The following is a 16,145-nucleotide window of genomic DNA, read 5'->3' as shown; positions in this document are numbered from 1 at the left end:
TGCTGGCCTAGTGCTCAACCCCCATTTCTTTGGAGGACCAGGATTTTCTGTTAGGGTTTACTCCCTTACATATCCTTACATATCCTTTCGATAATACATATTTAGCAGGCACGTAGGCCTATCTAGAAATATGTTTCGGGGGGTCTGAACCAAGTGTCTCAGGAATAATAATAATAATGTTTAAATTAAAATTATTATATTAAATCAAATTAATACTAATTACAATACATAAATTAATATTATATTATTATTACACCATTAGGTAAAAAGACTGTAGCTATAAAAATAGAGATATAACAGCGTATATTCATTACGTAGCTTACCTTTAGTTAAGATCGGAATAATTTACAAAACAGCAAGTGCTCTGGCAATGAATTTAATGTCCAGTAGATGAATAATTGATTATTTATCGAATAACAAAAATGATGCCACATCTACAGTAGTTGGAGAAAACAAGTTTCTGATTAAAAAAAATCAGAGGAAATTAATAACCATCGATTATGCAACAAATGCTAACATTTTCATTACTTGATAAATCTTTCGAGGGGGTTCCGGACCCCCCTAAATACGTCCTTGATATTTAGGTACATATTTTGTCTATTATTGTTACTTATTGTACTTTGATATTACATAAAAATCCGGGGTCTAGTTATAACATTTTTATTTGGCATCGAATGGAATACTGGGGAGAGATCTTTACGTATTTGATGCAAATCAGCCAAAATAGGCGATTGATTGATTTGGTGTTTTAAGTCCACTTTATGCACAGTAAGGCTAATCGGGACTGGACCTACAGTTTAAAGTGGGATCCGAACCACTTGTGCCTCCACCGGGTATCGACCCCGGGACCTCTTGATTGCAAGGCGACAGAGCTACCACTGCGCCATCGGGGAGGCCCCCAAAATAGGCGAATTTGATAAGGCATGTTTTGACATGTTTTACCAGTTTCGCGTTTTTACAACATATTTCTTCAATTTTCTTGTAATAAGACATACCTGTGTAATTTCGTAAATGTCTTGCATAATTATAATCGGTTATTTTGTAATTTATTCTTCGTATCTTTAGCGCGACGGATAGTATTATCGATGGCAGGATAAGGAAATCACGGATAAAGAAATTAAAAGCAGATGCAGAACAATAATACCCTCCCCCCTTTTTTAATCCCGCCGACAATTGTTAGCCGTGCGAACATTATTGAGGAAAAATGCTCTCATTCATTGTTGTGTGTGCACGAGAATCACCAGGCAGGAAATCTGCCTAAAAGGTTGTGTTTGTGTATTGATTGCCTAGATTTACCATAGTTGTAGCGAGCTGCAGTTAGGCACTAGTTTCCTTAAAGGTGTAAATCTGACATAATAGTACAGTAAAACCTCGTTAATCCGGACCCCTATAAACCGGACTTCGCTTAATCCGGACAGGCAAAAGGAAAAAAGAAAGCAGAATGTGGCTAGAAGACAACAATCGCATTCGTCATATTGCTCCGTAGGCCTACAACCAACGTCCATGGGAGAACTTATGTGGGAGAACGTATGTCTTACGTACTGCATTGTCGTATTGCTTTAAATTTTACTGTACTGTATAGTGTATTTAGGTCTATACCCTTTAAATACACTATAATAAACGTGTTTTGTTGCTATAAACGGAATTTTAAAGGACTTTCTACTATTCTTTTAGATTATTTCAGTTAATCCTGACTTTCCTTAAACCGGTCAACTTACCCCCCCCCCCCATTAGTCCGGATTAACGAGGTATTACTGTAAATGAAACTTAGGATAATTGTAGTGGACCTCATGACATTTTCAGTATTTTCCCCGTTACATTCTTTGGTTAAAGGGAATCTTGAGTTCATTTAACACTCCACCCTCGCCTTAGTCGATCTTCCCTGGAAGATACTGAATTCCCGTATAACTAGGGTGACCATAATATTTTGACTCCAAAACGAGAGGCTGAGCTGATACCGATGTATCGGTCGATCGGTAAGTATCGGTTGAATTTTCATCGCCGATACCAAGGTTTTTGAGTGACTACAGCGGCCAAGAGAAACAACTCATTTGTCAAGATTTGTCCTTTTCAAAGGTTCGTCCACCTTTCCGTTGGGGTCCCTCAGGAATTCCATGTACATTTCCGAGATATGCTGGATCCTTCTGGGAAGCAGATGACAAGACTAAAGGCAGGAGGACTAAAGTGAACGCGCTGTGCCAAAACGTGGTGGTTAAAGCTATGCGCAAATAAAAGAAACCATTCATTGCCAATTCTTGCTCGCAAACTCGTGGGGTAACAACAAAAAAGGTAAAGTGCTCCCCTGTGCATAGCACCACGCCATGAAGGCGTATAGGGGGTGTTGGGGTAACGTCCCCACTTTCTTGATCCGGTCGTGACTTGGGATAGCTCATTCCAGAGTTCTTGGGAAAGGGATGAGTGTCGCTGTGGGAGGGAGGGCTGTGTTCTTCTTGTGCTCTACCCTTATGTGTGACCGCTGGTGGATACCGACACTACAGTGACTTGCTTTTATTGCAAATGACAGAGAATAATGGACAGCAGAACATATACAGAGCCGGGCCAAATGAGCATTAATAAACATGTCTGCATTTTATGTAGAAATTTTAAGCGAAAAATGCAGGCTCGACCAGGACATCAACCCGGGTCTCTGGCATACTATGCCATTGCTCTAACCACCCGGGTTCGTGTCCTGGTAGAGCCTGCATTTTTCGCAGAAAATTTCTACGTAGTAGCTACATCTCCTGTGTGTGCTTAATCTACAATGTCTGCATTTGTTTATAGTTTTACGTAGTTTTCCTCCCTCTCCAGGCTAATCCAAACGACAAGAAGGTTGTTTACATGAAATTGGGGGTCATGAAATTAAGCATGGACACTTATACCAGTAATCCACAGATTTTACTCTGTAACTGCAACACTTTAAAATGCTTGCAACATTTCAGAAACTTCTTCTTCTTTTTTTGGATCCTGTGGGGGTAGAAAGAAGTTCACATAAAATATCACAAGACATTTTAAAATGGTATAATGCGACATGAGAATAATTTGGGAGTTTTTAAATGTCACTAATAGAATGTGATCTGATCAGCTTTATGAATAAGTATTTGTTATTTTTAACTGGAATTATACAAGTATCGGTATCGGTTGGAATCGGTCAGGGTATCGGTATCGGCAAATTGTGGTATGGGCTCAGCCACGGGACATCCTAAGGAGATCAGTTTACCCCCCCCCCCCCCTCCCCAACCTCCTGAAAATCGGGATCTCCCGTTGATATAATTTATTACAATCTGGGATGACTTATATAGTTTCTCGTTTCTCACCCTTTCTGATCAACCTTTGTTGTTAGTCCTAGGTTGAAGTTGAGGAATGCCAGAAGTATTTAGCAGAAGAGACAATTTTCTTGCGAGCAGCTTTATTATTCATCAATTGTTTATATATCTCCCCGAAAACCTTGCCTACATATCAGACACACAACTCTAGATTTTTCTTTTGCTAGTTGCAATTCCGCAGAGAAACTGCATTATAGGCCGTGTCCGAAATGTGCAAGACCGTACTTGAAGCGAGCATTCTCCGAGTATGGTATTGCAGTTCGGTCTTGAAGTAGTGGACTGGAAGTGAAAGTCTTTCGAATTGCACTTCGACTGCAGCGCCAAATACGATCAGGAGATAAAACTGAGGATACGTTGTTTCCCCCGCCTTTTAAACACTTGTTTTTCACCATAGAAATCACATAGCATTTTCAAATGTTCTTACATACATTTCCACACATTAGAAGAACTTTAACAACAACTTGCTAGCCTATAACGTATATTTAACCTGTGTTGCTGGATTTCTACCTCTTGATTTGAAACAAATGAACAACGAGTGCGGATATCACGTGACCTAGTGAGCAACGATCTGTGCTGCGAGCGGTGCGCTTGTGTACTTCTGTACTTGGCGCTTTCGAACTGTACTAGGTGACGTCACTTGCGTCAAGACCATACTTAAAGTCAAGTCAGTACTTTGTACCTTTCGGACACAGCAGTACTCCTTCTACCAATAACGGAACACACACAATACATCTTTTTTTTATCATGACCAGCGTCCCATAGCATGGAAGAGAAGATTAATGAAAATGGTCGTGGACAATTTGCCGAACAATACATGCGCGTTGCATGTGATTCTGTGCTGTTTACGCACAACCTTTGCCTGTTACCTGTCTCGTCTTATAGCTAGACCTCGAATTTTTAGCCTCTAAAAGTGTGGTTTTAAGTTCCTAAAATCTGCTCTAAAAATTCTAAAATAGGTTCTAAAAATATTAAATTAGACTCCAATTAGACTTGGAGGTTCCAAGAAACTTAAAAAGGTTCATAATTCCTGAAAAATACTGATTAGGTACAGTGGGATCCATGAGTATTACCGTGCAAATTGTCCATGACTATTTTCATTAATTTCTCTCTTACATCCTATGTACTTTTAAGCGATGGATTTTTATGTATGCTGGTGCAGAAGTTGTCAACAGCTTGTTTTGAATTCTTGAAGCTCTTATTGGGTCAAATAATGTGCACGAACATGGTGATAGACAATTTGCACGGTAATACCCACTGTACAAGTGTTAAAAAACAAAATTTCAAAGGAACCGTAAGAAATGTGTAACCACCAAATTATTAATTTTCTAACCAAATTTTCATTTCTGTGCATCAGTTTCAAAATTATCCACAAGTTATTGTAATAGGCTACTAATACTTGTGTTGTTAGTAAAAGTTAAGTTACTTGTTGATATGAAAAATGAATTGTATATAATTTCCAGCACAATACAAAACATTCTTTTTCACGTTATCCACAGACAAACTCCGCCTTTTAACATAGTCAGTGGTGTAAATTTGAATGCTGAAACTTTACTTCGAAAATCGTGAATGCCACAAAGCACAGAAAGGGAACAAGATCACAAGGATCAGAAGTTTGCATTTTGGACTGTGCAGGCAGTGGCGTGCCCAAGGGGGTAAAGGCAATAACCATTCCACCAGGGTTATTAAAGGTCCAGGAACCCATAAATTCTAATGGGTTCAATTGGGTTCTGCTGCAGGACCGGAACCTTTTTTCTCGTACAATTTAAATTCGGTCCAAGTTGCATATTGTTACATTGAAAAATGGTTCCTGGACTGTATTTAATTGTTTCTGAAAAAGTTCCTGGACCGTATTTAAATTGATGCGGGAAAAAAGGTTCCTGGACCGAATTTAAATTCTTCCGTAAAAAAGGTTCCTGAACTCAATTGAAATTCATTCTGGAAAAAAGGTTCCTGGACCGAATTTAAATTCTTCCGTAAAAAAGGTTCCTGAACTCAATTGAAATTCATTCTGGAAAAAAGGTTCCTGGACCGAATTTAAATTCTTCCGTAAAAAAGGTTCCTGAACTCAATTGAAATTCATTCTGGAAAAAAGGTTCCTGGACCGTATTTAAATTGATCCGGAAAAAGGTTCCTGGACCGAATTGAAATGATTTAAATATGAAAAGGTTATTACACTGTCTAGAACTCATTCAGGTTTGCTGATTTTCTCTCCCAGTCCGGGATTGAATTTATTTACAATTACAGACCAGGCTCGACCGATTAAAAGTTGCCTTCTAAAAAATTCCACGAGTACGTTTTACATTGGAATGTTACACTGCGATTGTATAAAACGTAGCCCAGGGAATAAATCAAAACGCTGTTGTTCTCTCGTAGGCCAGATTCAAAAACGCCCTTGTCGAAGAGTTACTGTACATAACGCAATGGACTATATGGCGTCACATTGAGTTCAAACAAACCCGTCACGTGTTGCTCCGGCATCCTATCCAGGAACCGCAGCCAATAGGAGCCGTCGATGAGGTAACGTGAGGCTGCTGTGTTCCCAGCAGATATTACAACAGGGAACGGCAGTGCTGCTACAACCAATTGAAGGAACGCGCGCAAGAGAATGGGGCTATATGGAGAGTGGTAACGTGACTGCAGCGATTGCGTTTCGCCCATTTCTACCTTGTACGTACCTTAGATTCTGGAGACAGCCAGCACCTGGATTAGTCTTTCATGCTCACAAGTGGATAATTCTTTATCGTCAAATCCGTATTCGATCCAAGTTGCGTATTGTTTCATTTCAATACGAAACTGGACCTTATTTAAACTGATTCGGAAAGAAGGTTCCTGGACCGTATTTAAATTCATTCAGAAAAAAAAAAGGTTCCTGGACCGTATTTAAATCGATCGAGAGAAAAGGTTCCTGGACCGAATTACAGATAAAGAGGTTCTTTACGGTCCAGAACCCATCTACGCTTGCTGATTTTCTCTCCTGGACCGGAATTGAATTTATTTAACAACCCTGGACCTTTCTTTAACAACCCTGCATTCCACTTTGGCCCAGTATTGAAAAAAAAAAAACGAACACCAAAGGCAGAAAATCATCACAAAATGAGATGAGCACTGACAACTAAAAAATGTATACATAACACCTCCCACCACCATATTTCGAAAATCCTAGACATGCTACGGTGTGGAGGCAACAGTGGCTCCAGACATTTTGGTTCGTTTCGAACTTTAAAAAAAAACACCATGGGCTTGAAGGATGGGAAATTGACAGTGTGTGTGTTTCAAACAAGTTAGCAATTGATTTTTTCGTCACCAGACACAACAAATAGTGTGATATAAAAATCCTGTAAAACCTCAAAAAATATATAAATACATAAAAGAAAGGAGGCACAAAAACCTACAATAGGTTCTAACAAGCAAAATAGGTTATTTTAGGCACTATAAAACTTCATCAGTTGTTGCTTTTATAAATGAAACGCTGACACAACTTGTTATTTCTTATTTACCTGCAAAGAAAAAAATAGGGTAAAAAATTAAAATCCAAGGTCTGCTTATAACTGACTTATGAAACAGTTCAACCTTGATGTTCCAATAATTATTATTTTTAACATTGTTTGTGCATTGACGAACAATTATGTACATGTTTTATTAACTTACGACTTGTTTCTATTCTTTGCAGAATTTCAGCAGGGCACGGAGACTTTCTGGAATCAGGCATAAGCAGGGAAGCATCGCGAAGAGACAGATTCTGGTGGCAAGAAAAACAAATGAAGCCCGACATAGTTGAAACTCAGCATTGAGTTGAAACTCAGCATTGACATTCGCAATTAAATATCCAAAGCAAATTCAGGACATGAGAAACTACATCACTGCTTAAATATTTGACATTGCGAATCAGCATCACTGGACAGATCTATTTAAAGAATTTTACTATTTTTCGTACCCAGTTGTTCTTTCATGTGGAAATCAGCTTTCATTGCACAGTGTACAGTCTTAATAGACGACAGACTTTTTTTTTCACTGATTTAATAAATAGTGCCAAATATTCAGTATTGTTCACAAAGGTTTTAATTATTTATGCAATATAGTTTTCCAGTTTTAGTGTGGTATAGCGTCAGAGTATACCTTTGTTACAACTTAACCTGATATGATGGCAGTTGGCTCCAATTACCATGTCCAGTGGCGTGCCGAAGGGTGGGTGGGAGTTATATTCTCCTCTTTGCCTCAGTATTCTTAAGGCGAAGAGGGACAATTACGCACCAGGATTGCATTTATTCCAATATCGTCGGAATGAGCAATGCTACTAAAAAGATCTCCGGCAGAAATGAAGAGTATGAATTTCTCCCCATGTGGCAAGTGGAAGCGGTTTCCTAAGTTGATTATTAAGCCTTATACGATTTTTGAAAAATATGATGAATTAGTATTTACCGAATCCCATGTATTCCTTATGGGACATCAACTTCAACTTCAAGTTACGGCTCATCAAATGGGAGTTTCGACTTTTCCTACTGCTATGACATAGTTCTACGTGTCCTTTTTCCGTCCATGTACTTTTCTACGTCATCGGATGTTTGATATTCCCGAGAGAACGAATAAAATAATGGTCCCATAAGCCTAGTGCATTTCTCCTTGCCTCCTACGGCCATCCTGGCAGTGTTGCCAAACCTGATGTGCATAATAGAGCTAAATTTCACCATTAATATAGCTAAAGAGGACTTTCAAGGAGCTAGATTAACGAAGGCTGCATAAAGTGCCTACTAGGGTAATTTTAATTGTCAGAGGGGTGGGGGTTCTTCTATTACCGTTAGATTTAAAGTGATGGCAATTTATGCTTTCTTAGTTTTCACCGCCTAGATTTGGCGGCATCACCCATCTCAATAATCCATTGACACTCATATGAAATCAAAAATAAAGTATTCCCGGATAATAATATTGTCATCTTCACCTTAGCCACAGAGCTACATATAAAAATACCTGGGGAGGAAAGAGGGGGTGGATGACGCAGCCTATATATGAATATCACGTCACGTGCAAAATGTACACTCATGGCAAAGGTTGGTGGTCTTTATGGGCCGGAGCCAGTGGTGGCATCGTAGTGGGGCAGAGGGCGGGTGCCACAGTTCACAGTCAAACGAGTGCACGAAAGAGCCAGATCTGGCTTCAAAAGAGCGAAGTTGGCAACAGTGATCAGCAGCTGCCCCAGCGAGAAAGACCAAGGGGAAAATGGCACTCCTCGCCTTAAAAAAGCAGGAAAAGATGGCAAAATAATGACTGACTACTAAAAAAATATACGTAACTCCTTCTTTGAAAATTCTGGATACGCCACTAATGCACTTTCCACTTCGGTTTTCGGAAAATTAATTTTTGTTAGTAATTGAGCAACAGTAACTTTAAAACAACTTAATTACTTTTAGGTTTGCTCTACTTTAGGCAAGAAATAACTTGCATGACATAAACTGTCAGTAACTTGTTCTTTTTTTTAAAAAATATTACTAAAACTAATTTGCATTAAATTATAATTAACCATAGTGAACTGTGGTGGTCCAGACGGTATGGCGTCTGGCTCATGCGCGGGAGACCCTGGTTCGATTCCCTGGTTGGGTGGTTTCAGTGTCTGTGGGGTTCACTCAGTCCCTAATCAATGGGTACCTGCAACTCAGGGGCGTAAAGCCGGTCGGGGTGTTTCACTGACCAAACCACCTCCAAGTATGACCAAGATCGAGAATATGTGGAGCCCTATGTACATTCATGGCATGGCCTTGCCATTCTGGGATGCTTGACTCGTACTTTTTACATTACTTTGCAACCTTCGATCTGTTTTACTTTTAATATCCTCCCCTTCACGAAACAAATTCTTGTATAATATCACAATATTGATAAAATAATACATCATGTGTTTGTTACACGAGTAGATATTTATTGGTTTAAATGTTTAGTATACACAAAAAATAATATCGTGTAAGAAATGTCTCATCGGGTTTGTATACATAGAAAGTAATCATATTGCAGAAATTGCTTATGAACCAAAGGGCTTAGGAACATTGAATATCTAGACCATTACCAACTTGACACAATTCCACCATACCGGTGAAGCGTTAGATCTCAAAGTGCGTACAACAAACTGAAAACGCCTCGACAGTTCCAGGTTTTAGAAAATTTACGAGTGTAAAGTTCTGGCAACATCCAATGCACACAGATTGGAATTCCTAGACTTTGGACCTTCAGAGTTAGTCGACTATTAGGTGACGTCACATCAAGTGTGTGCATTTGTGAAGAAAAATTTCAATAGTATTTCATGTGTAAATTTCACATCTTCAGTCATCCCTTAGAAGGCTTAATTTTAAAAAGGCAGTCCAGAACTGCAAATTGTGCAAATTTAGCTAATTTCTATAACCTAAGTTACAAGCGAATAAGCCGATACCTGAAAATAAAAAAGTTCCGAAGGACCTATCTGTGAATTCCATCTTGTTTTTGGTGCTTGGGTGAAATTTTCGCGGATATTTTATGTTTTCGTAATTAGTATGCTCATATGTGGTCATGTGTATTATGACCAGCTTCTTATTGCACGTCTTTTAAAATTATTCACTAATAAATATTGTCCTTCATTAGGACACAAGGCTTGCAAATGAAGTCGGTACATTAACCTAGCAGAAATATAAAGATATGGCAGTGGAAGGCTTAAGCCGTAAAATTGTAGGTTTAGAGGAATTATACATAAAAGGCTTGACAGTATAGAGTTTTATTTAACAACATAATGCCTGAAGGGCTTGAGACTACATAAATGATAATAATAAGAATATAAACCCCCAATCTAAATACAATAAATAATAAAGAAACAATTAAAATATACAATTAAATTGTTACATAACTAAGACTTCCTTACACTTTATTTAACCAAAAGGAGATTATAGTAATTTCATTTTAATATTCATTTTCCCCCCAATAGACCTATCTCAGAATTGAACAAAGAGTGCTGTGCTTTAACTAAAAATTCCAACTAAATACACTACATAAAAACTTAAAATACTAAACTACTACAAAACAACTGCTCCCTGTACTTTGTTCCATTCCGAGATGACCCCTTTGAACACTCAAATATAACTCAACTTAACGTGCTTTAAAATGTGCTTTAACCTCAGCTAATCAGTGGGAAGTGAAGTTCCCACACGAGGCTTGCTTTCCTCTGACCTCCGGTATTTCTTAGCCACGCCCCTTTTTCCAAATCAAAGCCATCTGGTGGCAAACTAACTAAACATGTCTCTTTTTTTACACTCGTACACTTTGCATATGGTTATAGTCGGTTATAGTATGGCGCAATTCGACATTTACATAGAAGAAGTAGTAGTACGGTATGTTGGAGTTAGATGCGTTCTCAGTTCACTACACCTGGATTCAATCAATAGGTAAGCCAGTCACAGAAAGTATTTAGTAGTATGCAAACATATCAATTTTATTTTTGTATTTATCGTTATATTAAGCACTATAATGGGTATGATAGACCGATGATTATGCTCTGGCAGCGATGACATCACACGTTGTATAAGCAACTCACGATCTCGACTTGAAGTTTTGACGTTGCCTTGTGATTAAGCCACCTTGGGTTCGATACCCGGGGAGACGTAACTCGTTATGTGGACAGAGGACTCCTGGTTCGAGCCCTGGCCATGCATTAATATATCATTGTGTTTGTCCAATCACAATTTCCTCACTTCACAATCAGCCGAGTGCAGGCAAGTGCAGTTAAGGAAATACAGTACATCAATTAAAAATTTGATCAGTTCATCAACATCGTTGCGATTAGTCGACGAGGTAGAAAGCAGCGTGAAATATCTACCAGGTGTTTTGCACGTAATTGTGGTAGAAGGCCTGTGTGACGTCATAAATCCAAGATGACTATCGCTTCATGCACTAACTAATTTAATCCATAATAACTCCTTTAATAGTGGTTTTGGAAAAATGTTTATGGATACATGTTTTGTTCAGAATTGAAAACGGAACAAAATTGATTCTTACAGTTTCTTTCATATCTCGCACTGTTATGGAGATATATCTGGTGAAACTATTTCGTTTCCTTTGCTGCAAGGATTCTATGCATATTTTACACTTTACTTGACATTCTGGCATATAAAGAGGGAAAATTACTGGCTGTGATATTTTGTTGATGCCTACTATTGTGGCGTATTGCCTGTGTGACATCATACATCCAAGATGGCTGCCTCTGCAGACATTAACAAACAAAAACGACCCTATCTCCTTAACTCCTTTAGGAGTAAGTTTGACCATTTGTAAGTTTGTTGGGTTTTTACACGAAGGGAAGACATGTGTATGGAGGATGCTTTCATTTGGAGGCATGCAATCATGCATTACAATGTGTCAGAGACCATACATGACGTCCGAAAACCAAGGTGGCCGCCTTGGAGATTCTGAACATGATCTACTGTCCATATCCTGATTTAGAGTTCGATTATCAGATTTTTCCACAGGCATATTCTGTTAATAGTTAAAAAGTGAAAATATTATTATACTTTTTATAACTACAATAGTGTCCAAAAGTTAAGCGTAATTAAGATATGAGAAAATGTTTTATTAATAATGTGACAGAACTGCATAAAACAGTGAAAATTAATCAAAACGTTATATGATATACAATAGAATAGAATGCATGACTTTAACAATTGTTTTTTTTAGTGCAAATAGAGACATGCAAAAAATAAGAAAATAGAAGATACTTCCTTGACGAAAAAAAGGGGCTTGTATGGGGTGAAGTTAACCCTAAGAGCTATACAACCTTGCAACGACATAGCACGCTATTTACAAGGTGGTTCAAGAGTTCTACAGGCAGCTGGTTCCATTTCCCATGAAGAGGAGTGCGGAGCTCTGGAAATGTCTTTGGTGGAGAATCGCGAGCTAATTGATTGATTGATTTAGTTTATTTTACTTCGCGTTTTGTGCCTCTTGGCTAATTTGCGAAGATGGGGATGAGTGATGAAATGAAGAAATTGATGAATGGATATTCACAAACTAGAAAGCTGCACAACGGCCAGAATCGCTTACTAGGCCCGCCTGGCTGGTCGGGCGGGCGAGTAAAACTATATACCTGAGTTTCGACCCGTCAAGCATCGAAAGCCCACAGGTAACTGGAAGGCCTTGCAAGACGAAGCTTGCTTATCTTCAGCGAACGCTCATTCAGGTTTTGCACCGTCTCCAGATACATGAGTCACGCAGTCACCGTTGCCAACTTTTAGATTCTAAACTGTTCTAGGAGAACTTAAAATGTTCATCACTTTTATCAATTTGAAATTGCAGACATTTATTCCTTGCTAAAAACATTTGTATCACTCACACCCAGTGGCGGCGATTGGGTTCCAAAACTAGAGGGCCAAAGTGCAAATGTACGGGGGGCAAGGATAATTTAATTTCCCTTGGTACATGAGGTTAGCGTGGTGCAAAAGTAGCAAAAAGTGCGAGGCAACTGCACTCTCTCGGCCCCGCCCCTAATTGCTGCCACTGCTGACACCTGTACAGGAGTACGAACCAAGTTTCGCAAAAAGTGCCATCGTAAATACTTTGGAACTTTGTGTGACTGGTGGTTGTTCTACATTATACTTTTTTGGGGGTGCTGCCCTATGGCGCAGTGGTAGTGTCGTCGCCTTGTAATCAAAAGGGTACCAGGTTCGATACCCGGTGGAAGCACATGATGGTTCGGATCCCACTTTAAACTAAAGGTCCAGTCCCGATTAGCCTTATTGTGCATAAATTGACCAAATAAATGAATCAATTAATCAAACAGATTTTCTCTCTGGTGTAATTTTGCCAATTCAATATCCGAATTACTTGCTCAAGTTACACATTTCAACAAACAAACAACGTAAAAATGAAACCGAGAGAAGATTTACCATTTCAAGACCAGAAAGGTGACATAAAATGAACAAGACACACAAACCTATTTAAAGACCATCGAAACAAATTTAGAAAATATGTGGTAGTTGATTTGACATAATAATGACACTAATTTGAGAATTTTCAAAATTTTACGTGCAGTGGCTTAGCAACATATCGCGAGGTCCTGGGCGAGATTTGAATGCAAGGCCCCATCGTTCTTTAAGTTTGAAATATCAATGTAAATCGATACACAGTCATCAAGGAAACGTCAGCAAATTATCATATTTATATAATAGCCTACAATAATAATTAATTTCTGACGAAAATTATATTTAATAGTACGCGACAGAGAAATTTACACTTGGCAGAGCTTCAGTAACACGCTGCTGGAATTTTCATTAACCAAAGTAGTAGTAATAGTACGTTTTTTAAGATGTTCTTTAGGCAGTAAGATAACTGAAATATCCTTAAATGTGCTAAACGTTTTTTTAAAAAATCAGAAATATAAACTAAGAATCTTGAAATATAACCTATATATTATTTAATGAGTCGTTCTTTGTTTCCTCATTTCGAAGTTTGTAGGATGTAAATGTCACAAACCATGGCTTAAGTAGAAAATATGGAAGGACGCACATAAAATGTCAGTGCTTGATAGAGCGGGGGGAAGGGAGTGCGCTAAACCACAATCCTGTCTAGGGGCCCAATGTATCTACCTACAAGCTCTTCTACACAATCGGTTTCAACATCAGCAAATCTTAAAACGATAGTCAATTGCACAATAAATGTGAAATGTTTGGTGTAATCAACTGATACAGCTAATTTGACTTTTTTTTTAAATTAGCAATTTTGACTTTTTTTCATTAGCAATTTTGACTTTGTTGCACATAAATTGTACCAGTTAACTTTGAATTTTAGGACTTAGATGATAATAATAACTGTGAATCTCATTTTGTTGTTACGTCTTAATGTTCTTGTAATATTAAATATTTGACGCAGTGGCGTAACAAAATCGTAAAGTACGCGTCCGCAAGAAATAAACTTGGGTCCCTCAAGTACAGTCAGCTTCTTCCAGGAAGTTTACGTAATTACTTAGAATGGCTGGTTGTGGCTGCACTTACATTAATAACTATACAAATCGATGCTCTAACTCTGAATTTTCACATATTACAACATATCTTTCTTTGACATTTATGTATTCAAAAGAAGAAAATACAAATACTTACTTATCCCTTCCCCCAAACAGAAGGCGGTACAGGATACAGAGAACACTGGAAGCTAGTGTAGAGCTATCAAGGAGAAGAAACTTTCCTAAAGCACTTGATTTCAGATTTAAGCACATTCCTGAAACGTAGAACTTGATCAGGAAATTCGGAAGATAAATCATCTTCGTGCCCGTTACAGAGGGCAATAGCTGCGTCTGAAGTTGTAGGAACGAAGGAAGAACTGCTAATATTATCCATACCCTTCTTCAGTTTAAAACACCAGAAGCATTTAAATGCCCCATACTTTGCTCCGTGGCAGTTTGAGGTGCTTTACCGTTAACATATTAAAATCGGGTAGGCTATGCAAGGTGACGACACAGAAGAAAAATGGATGAAATTGTCCAAGCAATTTTTGCGTTGATGTTTCACATGAGAAATGAGAATTATTTTGATTTTTTCGGGGCCCCTTAGGCTTAGAGCTCCCGCCCGCCTCTGATTTGACGTATTCATTCAAATTATAACGTTAAACTAGAATATAAAGCCAGATAAAAAGTTCTAAATTTTATTGCCCACAAAAATTAGCCTTTTCTATCTTTCTCACTTCCATTTATTACGTTTTTCGTATCAACCTCATAGGACGCGAGGCCCCTATATGCGCGAGGCCCAGGGTGGTCGCCCACTTCGCTCACCCCTTGCTACGCCAATGATTCTACAACCTCAAGGCACCTGCGCCTAGCAGAAATTCAAATATTTCCATGCGTAGTGAAATATAATGGCCGTTGGCAACACTGACAGTAGTGCTCGCCTTCTACCTGCAAGAACTACATTGAGTCTCACGGGTCTTCTTAAGACCCGGGTAATAGAAAAACCTGGCAGGCATCGATGCCTGTGCAAAACTGTGACGTGAAGCTCGCTTGCGCGATGTCGAACACCTGGGCTTGATGTGCGTGTTGCATATTATTGTAGGCGCGCCTCCTCGCAGACGGGTTTTCTCCGGGTCTTGTGCAGGTCTCTGACAAACAACCAAGCCCGACCGGGATTCGAACCCGGGACCCTTGGCGTTCGCAGCGCGATGTGATAACCACTCGGCCACAGGGTCGAGCGGAATCGCGAGCTAACTCGTCTCCTTAAGACACTACAGGATTTATGTCTGGGGACCTTGGTGGCCAGTCCATGTGGTGGATTTATCCACCTTCAAGAAAGTCATCTAACAATTTGGTTCGATGCGCACATGTATTATCATCTTTTCATCGTTGAAGTTGAAGTCTGAGCCGACTGCGCCTCTGAAAAGTCGCACATGTTGTTGGAGTACCTCGTTTCTGTGCCTCTGGGCAGTAATAGTACCTCCAGCAGAGACGTGCGGCTCTGTACGTCCATGGAGCATGATGTATTCCCATACCAGTATTCCATCTCGACCAAACTGATCCCTTTCCACGATATTCCTTGGATTAAATCGTGATCGAGGTTATCTCTAGAAATGTGCAAACTGAATCTGAACTGATCTGTGAAAGAGCACGTTCCTTCGTTCGTTCAGGGTTCAATTTCGATTATGCTGACTCCACTGTAAGCGGGCCCTTCTGTGCACTTGATCAAGCGGGACACACAGAGACCAGCTGTCCTGAGTCTCCGGTACACAGTTTGGCGAGAGGACAGTTGTCTTGCAGGTATCGTCCGGTTTCGTCGTGCAGTTAAAGCTAGATATCGGCCCTGTTGTGGAGTTGCTTCTCGTTTACAACCTTGTTATGGT

At 39.2% G+C, this 16,145-nt stretch overlaps 1 protein-coding gene across 1 annotated transcript in view; it reads left to right on the top strand.

The window, feature by feature from the left end:
- The window catches only part of LOC145990240 (uncharacterized), a 114,915-nt gene extending 107,550 nt beyond the window's left edge, over positions 1 to 7,365 (top strand). The window contains exon 4 of the mRNA XM_083125912.1: positions 6,994 to 7,365. Within this exon, the coding sequence (XP_082982038.1) occupies positions 6,994 to 7,114 (121 nt within the window). The 3' untranslated portion in view covers positions 7,115 to 7,365. The remainder of the gene's footprint in view (positions 1 to 6,993) is intronic.
- The last annotated feature ends 8,780 nt before the right edge of the window (positions 7,366 to 16,145 follow it).

The sequence above is a fragment of the Lepisma saccharinum genome, chromosome 7 (genome assembly GCF_977018435.1).
Source record: "Lepisma saccharinum chromosome 7, izLepSacc3.1, whole genome shotgun sequence".
Classification (NCBI taxonomy): Eukaryota; Metazoa; Arthropoda; class Insecta; order Zygentoma; family Lepismatidae; genus Lepisma; species Lepisma saccharinum.
This window is presented reverse-complemented; position numbering and strand designations above follow the sequence as displayed.